Source organism: Nicotiana tabacum, chromosome 9, assembly GCF_000715075.1.
Source record: "Nicotiana tabacum cultivar K326 chromosome 9, ASM71507v2, whole genome shotgun sequence".
NCBI lineage: Eukaryota > Viridiplantae > Streptophyta > Magnoliopsida > Solanales > Solanaceae > Nicotiana > Nicotiana tabacum.
In genome coordinates, this window is record NC_134088.1 from 8,403,268 (window position 1) to 8,418,693 (window position 15,426).

General features: G+C 35.7%; 1 protein-coding gene across 7 annotated transcripts; it reads left to right on the forward strand.

The window, feature by feature from the left end:
- The first annotated feature begins 1,649 nt into the window (after positions 1-1,649).
- On the forward strand, positions 1,650-14,384 carry LOC107791237 (RNA polymerase II C-terminal domain phosphatase-like 4). Of its 7 annotated transcripts, none has more exons than XM_075221424.1 (9): positions 1,650-1,808; positions 4,088-4,359; positions 4,626-4,655; positions 6,703-6,818; positions 7,001-7,181; positions 8,673-8,962; positions 10,269-10,457; positions 10,804-10,842; positions 13,831-14,384. In XM_075221424.1, exons 2-9 carry the CDS (start codon positions 4,206-4,208, stop codon positions 14,128-14,130), a joined length of 1,299 nt encoding a protein of 432 aa, XP_075077525.1. In that variant the 5' UTR covers positions 1,650-1,808; positions 4,088-4,205; the 3' UTR covers positions 14,131-14,384. The 7 variants fall into 7 exon arrangements, with proteins under 7 accessions (XP_075077525.1, XP_075077524.1, XP_075077526.1 ...); XM_075221423.1 differs by having other exon boundaries at positions 4,088-4,340; XM_075221425.1 differs by having other exon boundaries at positions 4,143-4,359.
- The last annotated feature ends 1,042 nt before the right edge of the window (positions 14,385-15,426 follow it).

Genomic DNA, 15,426 nt, shown 5'->3' on the forward strand with positions numbered 1-15,426 from the left:
TTGACATATATAAGGTGAAGAAAGCATGTGAATAACCATGAAATACAAAAACACTGAATTACTGAAAAGACATTGTATATCATTCTGGGCATATTCACAATTAGTTTTAATAGATATTATTTACTGTTTAAGAATAAGAATTGGCATGTGTAGTACATTTCTTTATGATGCACAACCCAGAATCATGATTGCATGATAATAAAATCGCTATGAATATAATTCTAACTAACATGTTGACTTTAAATTAAAGAGAACATATAATAGACGACGTATGCTACATCTTTAATTACTTTAAATTTTTTTTTACAGTTAGACTGAAACTCAGTTGAACACATATTTGATAATGAGTCTAGCATGAGATTAAGGCCTCTTGTTTCTTTATATAGTTGATAGATGGAATTCGGTAAAATATTACATAGGAGAAATCATTGAATTACAGACGCATGAATTATTATTATAGATTACATCTTATTATGTAGGTGAAACTACTTTAAGCATGATCACGAGAGATAGCTCAAACATAAAGAAGATTTTACATACAAACATGCATAGCAGCAGTACTGGAATAGGTTTAGAAGAAATGTACCTTATTCAGAAGAAAAAATAAAAGTAAACACAACCTAGAGATAATAAATTTGATTACAACTTCGTGCAGATAACGTGTTAAGAAATGAGAGCAAAATAGAATAATAAAATAATGGAGAGAAGATATATAGGAGGATAACGTAGAAGTTATCTTATTCTAAGTGTATTTCTTATGTGTTCTTCCATAGGCAAAGAATGTCCTATTTATATTATACAAGATACATTCAAAACTCACTAGATACATCCTAGGAATTAATAGGTGCATCTATCCAAGTAGTACATTGTACAGAATGTATGGATGAATTAAATAAAGATACATATATATTTACTTTATTTATAACGTGAATTCCCTTTTTCTTGGTGGAAACAAACATTTTAAGCTAAATATATATGTATTAATGTCTACACATTTATTTTACTTATCAACAATAAAAAGTTTCTTCAGTATTTTTTTCTCTTTAAAGTAAATATGCAATTTACAATTTGTAATTTAATTTCTTTTTTACACTCCCGCGACGAAGTTTACTAGTAATTAATATTTTAGTTCAAGTAGAATTAAATTTAGGCTCTTGAGGATTTCTTTGGATAGAACTTTTTCCTTTATTGAGTTAGTTAAATAGGATCGATATTCGTTAATTTTTATAATCTTACATTTAACTTTTAATATATAACTCAAATACTACTTTTAAAATAATATTTATGTGGCTTTTATAAAATTTCACTTATATAAGGGATACACACAACGCATGTAACGGGAGACTAATTCATATAAAAAAACTACAAATGTCATTTTATTCCTTACCTTCTCTTTTTCCCTTCTTTCGTCTCATTATAATATTAAAAACTTTTTAATATTAAGAGAAAAAAAATTATAATTTTATTTAAAAAAGAATGACACCATTTGCTATTCTAGTACCAAGCGCTTTATTTTCTTTGACTATATTCTCTTAAACATTTCTAAATATTTTTAACTATAAAAATTTGTGATTTGTAGTAATATTATGTACTAGTTTTTAACTATGTAAATTTATTTAAAAGATATAAAAAGCTATTATTGTAAAATCGGGGGAAAACACCCGTGAATAAACCTAACTCTGTGGTGGGAAAAAAAAGACCTAACTCTGTCTTCACTCTTCCGTCTTACCCGAGATTTTCTGCCGCTGCAATAAGGACCAGCGTCGCCGTCACCGGCTCTGGCCGTGAAATCTGAATACCCATTTTAGGTAATTTTTCTAGTCCAATTTCTGGTACGTTGTTTTCGTCCAATTTTTTTGCAGTAAAGGTGATTACTTAATGAAAATTTAAAGGCTGTATTGAATTGTATTGTTATTCAGATGATAATTTTAGCTGTTGAATTGGTCTCCTTTCTCTTTTTGTGTTTGTCCAATGGGTTTCATTTGTCTGCTGAGTTTGTGAACTGTAACATGAATAAAGTTGATGCGGAGAAAAGGCCATTTTTTTAAGTAGCAGTAAATATGGAGTAGTAATATTTCCAATTTACTTGATATAGAATCGCTCTTGATGTGTAAATCCAGTAGTCATCACATATTAACCCCAAGAGAGGAAAATTGTGGGAGTTCTAACAGTGGCAATCAAACAAGAACTTGATGAGTGAAATCTGTTAACAAAAAGAAAAAGGATAGCTTTTTGAATCACTATATCCCGGGTCCCTTGATAACTTTGGATTAGTGATCATAGGATTGATGTGATATCTCAAAACTGGAATTTGATGTTAAATTTATAAGGGATATGTGGGAACTCACCAATGAAGTTAGAAAGTTTGGGAGATGAAATGTTGTTGTGGTTTAGGCTAATATGCCGATGATGCTTCTGGTCCTTATGATGGAAGAAGACTAAAGCAGAAAGAAAATCTGAAGCATGGTGAAAGGCGGTTCCCTTTGGTTATTCAGCTTTGGGAACTTTGTTTGAACTTCCTGTTTATCATATTTCCCGTCTTCTTTTGGTCAGTTTCTGCAAACAATGAAAGAAGAGAAGTCACATAAGGTGACCGTGAAAGCTAACTGCATATAGCTGCTTCTGGCCTTTCTCCACTTAATACTAAAGTATTCCCTTGTAAGTGATCTCCCATGCTTCAGGTCATAGCCTGTGTCAATTACTTGCTTGCTCTAAGATATAAGATTATCCTCGCACTGATTGTTGATCCTCCTAGATCCTTACTTCAAATGCTGATATTGTAGCATACGGCAAATCTGGCAATTCGTAGTTGGTGTCGCTTTGTTAAATTAGGTCCATCATTATAAGATTGCCAGATTAAGACGCAGAGCATTTTACTTCTCAGTGCCATGTAAAGGCAACTGATCTGAAGTCAGCTTTAAACTTTCTCAATCTTGTAATGAGTATTATTGATTGGTGCCTTATCTTTATCCATAAAGGGGTACCTTGCTTGCATTTCATGGAGCATTCTTTGTTGTTGAATCTTGTTTCTTCATGCATGCCAAGTCAAGCAAAATGCTGTAGGCTAGGATACCAGGCCTCGCTCACTCTTGTTTTAAACTAAAAAGGGATATTAGTATTATAGATATTAAACTCGAGGAGCTCTTTGAAATTATGTCTAAGCTTTATGTCTAATAAAATGATATTTCTCTTATATACCTCAAAACCGACAGGCTTAACTGTAATTAATCTGAGAGTTAAATCTGATCATTCTTATTGCAAAAAAAAAAAAGTAAAATAAAATCAGATCACTTTTTAATCTTAAATCAAACGTATTTTTGTTTTTAACTTTCAATTTTCATCTGAAGTTGAAAAGCCCTTTGTACAAACATTATAAACGCCAAAAACCCTTTCTGCGCCTGTGAAAACTCGCCGGCCGTGATTTCAGGTTCCGTCACTCTCTCTCCGTCTCTGTGAACTCCATTGTTCTCTCTGTGATTGTTGTTTCAATTCTTATTAACCACTTTCTGTTTCTAGTTTTTTTACATTTGGCATAAATTTTTTTATGGGTATTCCCATATACTTCGGAAAAATTTGAATAATTCATCTGATTTGGCTATTTTTTTTGTGTATGTTTACTAGTACCATTTAGTTAGTCTTATGTAGAATTATTGCTGGGTTGTTTGGGGCTTTAGTGAAGATTTATAAGAATGAGAATTAGGGCTACAGAGAGGTGAATGAGTTGTAGATTAGACTTCTATCTGACAAAGCTGAAATTTGAACATTTAACTTGATAAAATCAGGTCACATTTTTGGCATACTTTACTGAATTATAAACTACTAATTACTCATTAAGTTTGTTTATATGGGTTGGTCTTTTCAATTCTGCAATGCGATTGAGCTTTATGCCTTAATGATATCCTCATAGTGTGTGTGTGAGAGAGAGAATAATTACAAAGTTGCAGTCCACATGTAAATTGAAATTGTTTTAAAGCTATTGGTTTTTGTTTTGAGTTTTTGACACGGTAGTAAAAAAGGATGTTGCTGTATCAACTGTGTTGCTTATAATGTAGCATGATTCTTATATAATTCATGTCGGGCATGCCAGATGAGTCTGACGGCAGATTCTCCAGTGCACTCATCAAGCAGCGATGATTTTGCAGCATTTCTCGATGCAGAGTTGGACTCTGCTTCTGATGTATCACCTGACCAACACGAAGTAGAAAATGAAGAAGCAGAGGGAGAGGAAGAGGTGGAAGATGAGGAAGGGCAAGATGAAGATGGTGGCGATGGTGATGATCTTGATGATGGCGCCTCAGATTCTAGCAGGTATTATAAGATTCTGTGTGAAGCTTGGATTTGTTAGTTCATCTAAGATAAGTTTTTGAGTTAAACATGAAAAAGAGCTCGTGTAGAAGAAGCAAATTACAAAAGGGTTGTGCTGATTGTCACCAACTACTGTTAGTTCTGCTGAAATTGGAAATCTTTTTATTGCTAAATTTACTATTGCTTTTTAAAGTCTAACATTGCAGTTTGATTGTTTGTGCTTAAACTAAATGTTCCATTTCCTCATTGATGTCTATTTTGATTATCATAGGGTCTGTTACTTTATTTTTTTTTTGGTTTGTTCCAAAAAGAGTGACCAGCATCTCGTGGAGAACCAGCAGAAACTTCAGGTCAGGGTGTAGAAGGGTCATTCAATCTTCTGATAGGCTGTTTAGCATTTTATCCGCACATTAAACAAATCTGTTTAGCATTTTATCAAGATCGAGTTGAATGATTTGATGTTCTGATGTTGTTGTAGAGATATTATAACACCTGACAATAATTCTTTTTAATTCATGTCAGCACCTACTTAGGTCTAGAGGTATACTTGAGCCAAGCTCAGTCTTGTTTTACTGCTGGTGCTTGACTCTAAATGCAAAATGAGCTTCAAACAAAGCACACGAGCTCAAGTGAAAGCCTACCTTGAAATTCAAATGAGCTCGTAATAATTTTGAGTTTCAGCTTTTATTCGAGCGTATAATATTTGAATAACACCATTTCATGGCCCTGAAAAATGGTTTGGAAATTGCTGATAGAGAAGGTCACCTGAGATGGTTTGTCTGTATTGTACATAGACTTTTAACTGCACTAGCTTGTATGTGTGACAGTATGTTGATTGACGGGGATATAAAGGGGTAAAGTAGACCTAAAATCACGTGGAGAGAAGTTGTCTCAAGATTTACAATCTCCTAGCATCATTATGACTTAGCTAAGGTTAGAGATGAATGAAGTAAAGTATCCACATAGGTGATATCTATGAGTGGGGTTAATGCCTAGTTGTTGTCATTGCACTTACATTAGGTTAAGTGTTGGTTGTAGTCTTGTATATGCATGTAGAAGTAAGTGTAAGTTTTAAAGAACCTCTAGATCCAAAAAAGCCCTCATTTGCTCTTATGCTTTATTAAAAAGTGAGTTGGACCTCTAGTTAATTGAGTGATTGCTATATGTGTGAAAATGGGATGGAAACTTAAAATCATTTTTTTTTTTGCATTTTTGTAGAATTAGAGATTTGGTACATGTTTCTATCTTGTCGAGGTTCTTCAATATATGCCTATCACTTGAAGAAATTTTTTGTAGTTGGACGGGGAGGAAAACTCTATGGAACAACAGAAAATTGTGGAATGCTATTCCTCTAGATGTCACATGGGTTGGAGAGAGAGGAACAGTGAGTGCTTTGAAGGAAATAATGAGTCTCTATGCAGCTTGAATTAGGACTGTCTTCATCTTTTGGTTATTTGGTTTAAATGTTTTACATGACATAGAAAACTTGCAAAGACTGGAAGGTGAGGGAAACTCTTAAGAAACAGAAAGTTAACAGAAAGTTGTAGAATGCTATTCCTTTGTACGTCCCATGGTTGGAGAGTGAGGAGCAGTCAATGCTTCGAAGGAAATAAACAGCCTCTATGCACCTGGAAATATGCTTGTCTTCAGCTTTTGAATCGTTTGTTTAAATGATTTACATGACATGGAAAACTTGATTGATTTTGTCAGCTGCCACACAGCTAACAGCGAAGAATCCTTTTGTACTTTTGTATATTCTTCTCCACGAACTCACTTCTTTTTGTGGATATTATTGACCTTACCTATTAGAAAATGTTCATTGGCCTGAAGTAAATACAATCTGATTATACTACAACTGGATCATTATGGGATTCTGTAGTCTTCTTTGCTTAATTACATCTTCTGACCATCTTATTAAAAGTTTAAAACCTTAGTTGCTGAATTCTGACAACGATAAGTATCAGATGATAGGCTGGTCTTCAGCTCTTTAAAACTTAGGTAATGCCTTTTCCATCTTCTGATCATCTTATTAAAACCTTAGTTGCTGAATTCTGACAACGATAAGTATCAGATGATAGGCTGGTCTTCAGCTCTTTAAAACTTAGGTAATGCCTTTTCCATATAGATGACAGCTATGGTTTCCTTGACACTAAAAATGCTTCTTTGAGCTTTCATTCTTTGGGGAGGGACTAGAAAATGGCAAATTAGTTTCCCTGACAAAAGATCAAGAAATAGGGAAAGAAATAATTTTTAGGATGAAATTAATTAATAGGCTGCAGCTACTTGCATGTAGTTATAAGTTCTTTGACTCTTTCCTTTCCAGTCATCGACGTGCTTCTCCAGCGTGAAGTGCGTGTGTGGTTCTGTGTGATAAACCTGACATGTCCCTGTTTGCAGGAGCATCTTTGGCTCTGGATATATGCTCACATCCTGGTGTCATGGGAGGGATGTGTATAAGGTGTGGGCAGAAGGTGGAAAACGAATCGGGTGTGGCTTTTGGATACATACACAAGGTTATTGTTAATGATTCAGGAGTCACTAAAATACACTTGTATATACATATGTTCTTTTCTTTTGAGTTGGGTTGGGTGTGGGGAGGGTTGAGAGGAATGGAAGGCACTATATGATGTGCTGGGGACAGCTATTACTAGTAAACTTTCTACATCTTTACTGGATTCTATAATTAATTTTGCAGAATTTGAGGCTTGCAGATGATGAAATTGCTCGATTGCGTGACAAAGACCTGAAGAACTTATTACGTCATAAAAAGCTGTACTTGGTTCTTGATTTAGACCACACACTTCTGAACTCAGCTAGACTTGCAGATATTTCAGCAGAAGAATTATACTTGAAGGACCAACGAGAAGTACTGCCTGGTATGCTACTCTTACTGGTTATGTGCTAGTGGCTTATAATTTCGATGCTTATATCTTGCTCTTGAAAGTGATGAAAATCTGTTTTACTTGCACAAGGAAGCTAGGGAAGCAAAATAAGAAAATTTGTCCAACAGGTTATACCGGTACTGCCTAGGTCTCCTAGCCTGAAATCTGTTAGAGATATTGGTAGTTGGAGGGAAACCTGCAGCAGTGAGGTGAAGTACTGCTAGGATCTCTACGATGTAGCTTGCATGGGATTTTATGGTGTATATATGTTATGTGACTACTAGTTTAATGAACTAGATAGAGAAGGAAGCTATACAGAAAGTACGAGGTAATGTGCACTACGTAGTTAAGAAAATCTGTGTTATTGGCATTACTAGTTGTACCTCTGATCAGATTTACTGTGCTAATTTCTGTCATCTGTCCTCAATCTACTACTAGCATCTTATTCGGCCGACTCAACATTATTTGTGGCCTAAAGCGAAACTTAGAGGAAGCTTTAACTACATTACTCTTTGATTTCATTCATATAATACCTAAACAGAACTTCAGAAGTGGTTAAATTAAAGTCCAATTTAGTGGGTCGTTAGAAAGATGAACAGGTTTTGTGTATTGGTGCAGTTTGCACAAGATAGATGAGGAGACTTTAGCTCATTCACTTTCCATTGTGACTAGATGCATCTGTGCTTTAGCCATTTATACGAGCAATTAGGGTGCATCTAATTCATAATGTTACAATCTGTTAGATTCCTTCTGGCCTGGAGGCAGTTGTTTGCTGGAGCAATTTAGTACTGGACATCATTCCTAGATGTGTACTGATGTGTGTCTGTTTGGAGAGAAATAGAAGATTTTTTGACATTAGTAGGTCCCATGCACATTTTAATCTACTTGCTTGGTGCATGGAATATGTAACTTCTTGACAGACCAACCTGCAATTTTCTTAGAGATTGCAGATTCTGAAGCTAATAGAAATTCTTTCCCAACCTAGCGAGCATTTTTACGAATCGGGGGACGGAGGGACGGAGAAAGAGGGGGGGGGGGGGGGATTACACTATTTTAGATGATGTGGTATATGTTTTTTGCAGAGTTAATGTTTACTAGTGTCTTGTAATGATGCAGAAGCCTGGACTAGGAAAAGAATGTTTAGCTGGCGCTCTTGATTAGAAAGTGTAATGGATATATCATGTTCTGATTGCAACTGATGTTCCCTTTTTGGGACTTCTGACATGTGGGTCATCTAAATTATGCTGTTTGATAACCTGGCCTGTAACCCTAGAGCTTTGTAAGCTCTTCACTTTGTTAATTCTTTGTGGTAATCTTTGTCATCGTGTACATTAAGTTTTGTCTTTTCTTATACTAGTTTGCTTAGACCTCATATATGGTAAGGACTTCTTTTGCTTTTATTCTTGTTGTTTGGTCGTGATAGTTATTTTGTAGGTATCTGTTCTGCACTGTTTTATGATGTTTTTGCCAACTTGTGATATACAGATGCTTTGAGAAGCAACCTTTTCAAATTGGATTGGATACACATGATGACAAAGTTGAGGCCATTTGTCCACACCTTCCTGAAAGAAGCCAGTAGTTTATTCGAGATGTACATTTACACAATGGGTGAACGTCCTTATGCATTGGAAATGGCAAGCTTACTTGACCCTGGAGGTATCTACTTCCATTCTAGAGTGATTGCTCAAGGAGACTGCACCCAGAGGCATCAAAAGGGCCTTGATGTTGTTGTGGGTCAAGAAAGTGCTGTCCTGATCCTTGATGATACTGAAGCGGTAAGCAATTCTCTAGGAGTATCATGTTCCCTCCACGAAGAATGAAAGAATTTCTTTGGTGGTTAGGAGAATGCTAATACCATTGAGATAGTTCTTATTCCATATAGTAATTTTCCTTCTCAAAGAAAAAGAATGCTAATACCGTTGAAGGCTTATCTCATACATACAAAGGGAGAGTTAATTGGACTAAATTTAAGTTCCCGCCACCCTAATTCCATGACAGCTTTCCATTTTTCATGTATTGCTATTCTGACAGTTCAGATTTGTTTTTGGAGTTTAACTTATCTGCATGGAACTTCGTTGAGCCTGATTGTTATCAACGGTTCTTTGTTCGTGTTATGCGTTCACATTTGTAGTTCCCTCTTTTTTAATGATTGTTAAGCATGTTCAGGTTACATTTGATTACCACTTTTTACTGGCACTTTGCTGGGGGGTGGAGAAAATGCAGGAGTTGCTGTTGACGTACTGAAAGCAAGTTTTGAATAATGGAATGAAACAATTTGCTGCTCTTGCCTGCAATTAATAAATTGGACGGTTTCTCACTTTGTGTGTTATCCTTGTGCTGAGTTCTATCATTTCAACACTATTGTATGTCCCTGAAGGGGCTGCCTGCAATTAATAATTATGTACAAGTTTCTGCTCCACTTGCTTTCCATTGTATCTCTTGTCAGATACTCTTTGGAACTTTTTAATATCTACAAACCAGTTTCTTGTTCTACATGTTCATTATATATCTTCATGTTTTAGTCAGTTCTCTATGAACCATAGTTGTGCTAATAGCTGTCATCAATTTTTTTTTCTTTAACTCCCATTTATGTTCCCAAATGCAAGTGCTGTTTTTTTTTTTTTTTTGAAAATGGGGTCTGTTTGTGCTGAAATTCATAAAACAGTAGTTTACTGTAATCTTCTGCTCCCAGAAACTCTCTTAATTCAGCACAAACATTATAAACCTTTTGTGTCTAGAACTGTAGAACAATTTCCGTTGCTTATTACTCCCTATTTGATCAAAGTCTTAGTTATTTTTCTTGTGTTTTTATTTATGGATACTTTTTCTTGATGTTGCCGATAGTTGGTTTGAGTTCTCCTAGTTTGAGTTAAATGCTTATGTTTGTATTGTATGACTATCTTAAACTTGTATCTGGTCCCAACTGCATGAATCTCTGAAAGGCCTGCTGTGTGTCTAAAGCTCTCTGAGTAATCTCATTTGAGCGAAGACTATTATCAAGTTCCATATTTTTCTAAATTCTAATTTTTAGTTAGAGAAATGAGTTGATTTTTGGGGGAACTGAAACTTGTGTTGTTTTAGGTATGGGGAAAACACAAGGAGAACCTAATACTGATGGAGCGTTATCATTTCTTTACCTCAAGTTGTCGACAATTTGGTTTAAAATGTAAATCACTTTCTGCAACGAAAAGTGATGAAAATGAAGCTGAGGGAGCGCTTGCCTCTGTTTTAAAAGTACTGCAACAGATCCACAGTCTGTTCTTCGACCCGGTATGTTTTTTGCTATTCCTCCCCCAAAATTAACTCATACTTTCTGTTTGAGTCGTCTCAAAATCTGTCCAGTTTATTTTAACGAACCATAACATAATTAAATAGTTCTTCTTTTATTTTAAGGAAACCGAATTTTATGCTAGAAAACGTTCATACTTCAAAACTAATTCTACAATTACGGACCTACCCACTTCGTTTGAATACAAAAAAACTTCAGTTCTTACCTAAGTAATCATGTAATGGGACATCTATATTGGCTCGAAGGGGGTAGTACTTACTAATTTTGTTACTTTTGATTGTAGCTGCCTTCCATTGTTGAGGTTATTTTTTCTTATTTTTCTTTCAGGAACGCAGGGACAATATTATGGAGCGAGATGTTAGGCAGGTAAAATTCTTGACAAACAGTTTAATTTATAGACGACTTTTAGTTTAGTACTCCTTCCGTTGGTCCGTCCTAATAAAAGAAACTTCTACTCTTTTCTGCCCATTCCAAAAACCTAACCCCTCATAAAATATTCTTCTCCACAATTCAAATTAAGATAAACCAAAAATCCAGTTTTCACATTATTAAATACTCTTCTGAATCACTTATCCCAACAACAATAGAAAAGGAAGAAGCTCTGCTAAATTATTTTTGACCAAGTTCAATGTTACAACAACAACAACCCAGTAGGATCCCACAAGTTGAGTCTGAGGAGGGTAGAGTGTACGCAGACCTTACCCCTACCCTGGAGGGATAGAGAGGTTGCTTCCGGGAGACCCTCGGCTCGTCCACCTATATGCTTATCTCGACCTAAGAATATACATGGTACATAATGTAACTGCAGGAATAAATCCGTACGTCATTGCATTCACAGCTTTGGCAGGTGTAACCTCATGGCCTGATCTCGTGGCCAGCAAAATTGCTGCAGAACGGCAGCTTACAGCTGACTCTGCCATTGCTAACATTACCTGCAGGTTTCTTTGTCAGCCAATTATGCCCTTTACCTTTTACATAATTTAATAGGAGGTTTCTTTCGTCGTTTTCCAATTTTATTTTTCCCTTTTCCCAAATCTCACTAACAAGCAACTTAGGTGGTTAAGAAGTTTATCAAGTTTAATTTTTGCCCCTGTTAGCGAGGTAAAAGACTAAGGGGTCTTTTGGTTGGAGGGATTTGGAAAATAATTCTAGCATAAATTTTCGCATAAAATAAATGCAATGTTTGGTCGGCGATTAGAAAAGAATAGTCTCCCCATAGCTAATGCGATATTTAGTTGGCTGTATAATAAAATATAATCCCTTCATTACTTTTATGTAGTGTTAGGTTGGCAGTATCAGAGACAATAGATCCGTAACAACAAAAACCTGAAAAATAGAATCAGCATCGTAAAAGACAATAAATAAATAGAAAGGCCAAAATGTGAAAACATCAAAAATGTGAAACACAACAAAAACCGCTAGCACTCCTGGACAAAACACTATCAGACTAGCCTGCACAACAAGGAGAAACGCTCGACTACTTCCTAACCTACAACCCTAATGCTTGACCTCCACACCTTCCTATCAAGGGTCATGTCCTCGGAAATTTGAAGCCGTCCCATGTCCTGCCTGATCACCTCCCCCAATACTTCTTAGGCCGCCCTCTACCTCCTCTCGTATCTGCCAGAGCCACAACCGCTCGTACCAAGCATCAAGGCTCCTCCTCCGCACGTGCCTGAACCATCTAAGTGTCGCTTCCCGCATCTTGTCATCCAAAGGAGCCACGCCCACCCTCTCCCGAATGTCCTCATTCCTAATCTTATCTATCTTAGTGTGCCCGCACCTCCACCTCAACATCCTCATTTCTGCTACTTTCATCCTCGGGATATGTGAAATCTTGACTGGCCAACACTTAGCCCCATACAACATGGTTGGTCCAACCACCGTTCTATAGAACTTACCTTAAAGTTTCGGTGGCATATTCTTGTCACACAAGACTCCAGATGCTAACCTCCATTTCATCCACCGCACCCCGATACGGTGCGTTACATTCCCTTCGATCTCCCCACCTCCTTGGTCTTGTCAGACAAGACCAAGTTCAATGTTCTGCCAAAAATTTTACGCTTAGTAAGTGATTGCAAAGTTGATTAAGGAAACATGGATTTTAGAAGATTTGTGATAAAACAGATTCCGACTGATGTGAATTTATGCATTCGGCAACGAAATTTGAATTACTAAGTTTGTGAGGTGAAGAAAGTTTGTTTTAGGGAACATGGTTTTTGTTCCAAACTCTAAAAGTCCTGTTCTAATAGCCTAAGCATGGATGTGATTTTGTTCGCCAAATGTCTGAGAAAATTACGTTGGAGCTCCCAACATGACTCTAATCGCCATAAAGTTTGTTTTCCTATGGGGTTTAACGGTGCTAGTCAAAGTAGACTGCATTTAATTGTGACGGAGAAGGGAATGTATTTGCATGTCATATTCCCGGTATGCATTGGTTCAACATCGTGTGTACACCTCTTGAATAAATATTTATTGAGTGCTTTGTGTCCATTTCGTAGTTTATCACCATAGTTTCATTACTTTACTCGAAAGCTTCCTTTCTGCTGCCTAAGGTGGTTTGAGGCTTACTTCCTTAGTTGTTTCTACATATTGCCTACAAGTATTGGCTGTATTGCAGTCTGTGAAAGTAACACTAACCTAACATATTGCTGACTTATGTGCAATACCTATTTCCCATGAAAGGTTAATTAACATTTGGTCCTGAGTGAACTTTGATATAATTGTCTTTTGCTGATTACCAATAACTTAATGTAGCTTATGATGCCTGAAATTTGGAAACCATAATAAGGGGTACTGAGCTTATGGGGGACCTTCAAATCCTGAAAATACCCACCTCCGCTCTTCCCCCTCCTTACCCAAAAGAGGTGGAGGTTGGGGGCAGTCCAGGGGAACAACAACAACAACAACAACAAAAAACCCAGTATGTTCCCACCAGGTGGGGTCTGGGGAGGGTAGTGTGTACGCAGACCTTACCCCTACCTAACAGGTAGAGAGGCTCTTTCCAATAAAGAAATGAAAGAATACTATGTTCTGCTGATCTCGGTTCTTTAAAGAAAGTTGAAGTTGTATGATCATAGATCGTATATCTTAAAGTGTAACGATCACTTCTGAATGATATCACTTGTAATGGGGGTATTGGAGCGTTTTTGGCCCTCAACAAGGCGCGAGTCTGCGGCATCACTTATGTTTCAGAGAATTTAACAGCTAAGCAATCCAAAGCAAATTGGGTTTAGCTATATGAATCCTAATTGTCCATGTCGCTTCATTTAAACCTGTCTCAGTCTTGTGTCTAGAGAATTTATTTATGGACACTTAGTGTAGTCTAATAAGAATTTGTTGGCATTTTTACAGGTGCTGAAACAAGTTCGGAAGGAAATACTGAAGGGTTGTAAAATTGTCTTCACCCGGGTATTTCCTACACAATTCCAAGCAGAAAATCACCACTTGTGGAAATTGGCTGAGCAATTAGGAGCCACATGCTCCACAGAAGTCGATCAATCGGTGACACATGTGGTCTCCATGGATGCTGGAACTGACAAATCGCGTTGGGCAGTGAAGGAAAAGAAATTTTTGGTCCATCCAAGATGGATTGAAGCTGCTAATTATTTATGGCGAAAGCCGCTTGAAGAAAACTTCCTAGTCAGTTCATAACAGTTTGCTAACCTTAGTTTTGAATAGGGAATATAGTGATTGTAAATTGTAGTAGAATTCTTTCAGGTTTATTTCACTACCAAAATCATCTGATTATGACAAAAAAATGGTTCACGGGGGAATCAGACCAAAATGGGAACAGGCACAGGTTAAGCATATTCAGGAGAAAAGGTGGATGAATTTGATGCTGGATTGTCTTTCTCAGAGCTTTCTTTGAATATAGTCTAGACATTGGATCTCGCTTTTCTGTACTACGTTTCGAGTTAAGTTTTATGTCTAAGTTATGCAATCATGTCACTTATGAGGTAATTACTTGTAGGTTAATTACACAATCAGGTTATTTATAAGATGATTACACAAAAAATTATGCATCAAGTATTGAATGGTATTTGGATAAAATCGATAATTAACCTATTATAGTAAGTTAAATTTGTTATGATGAATATCACATTATGGTGGATGTCTACTCTTCTTCCATGATCTTCATCTAAAATGTTTAATGACATATTCAATGACATAATTTGTATGTTCAATGACATATTCCATGACATATTTTCTTCACTTTTTATGTCTATATAAAGGCCTTGTAATAGATAGGAAAACACACACAATTGAAGAAGAAAATCTCTTCATTCTCTCTATTTCTTGTTCATGTTTTACTAAATTGCTTTTATTTCATAACACGTTATCAGCACGAAGCTCTAATTTTATTCTTAACTCCAGCTAAGTTGAGCCATATTTTATTGAGGTATGTATCATTATAATCATTTTATTTATGGCAGTACATATATCATATGCTTAATTCTTACAACCTAAATTTTTCTTTGCAATTTTTGATAATTTACATCATTCATGTTGTTGTTCCCTTTTTCATATTTTTGTTTATCATGTTGTTTTTCACACCTGAAACAATACCATTAAAAAAAAAGTATGCATATGTATGTAGTGTATACATTATCTAGTCACTGCAACTAATAAAACGTTAAATTCTATTAACATATATATATATATATATATCAATAATATAAAGTGAAATGAAACAATATATATAAAGTGAAATGAAACAATATATAGTTTCTATTTTATGGCATGAATAAAATAAAATAGTAGATTGCTAACATGATATAGCTTTATTTTCATTTCTTTTACCTTAATCGATTTGTTTCATTAATTGTTTATTATTATAATTATTTCTCTAACTTATTCATCTTTTATGATTGTTTTCACTATGTCAAATTTATCAAAACTTGAATTTGTGGCACTTGACATCACCGGGAAGAACTATTTATCATGGGT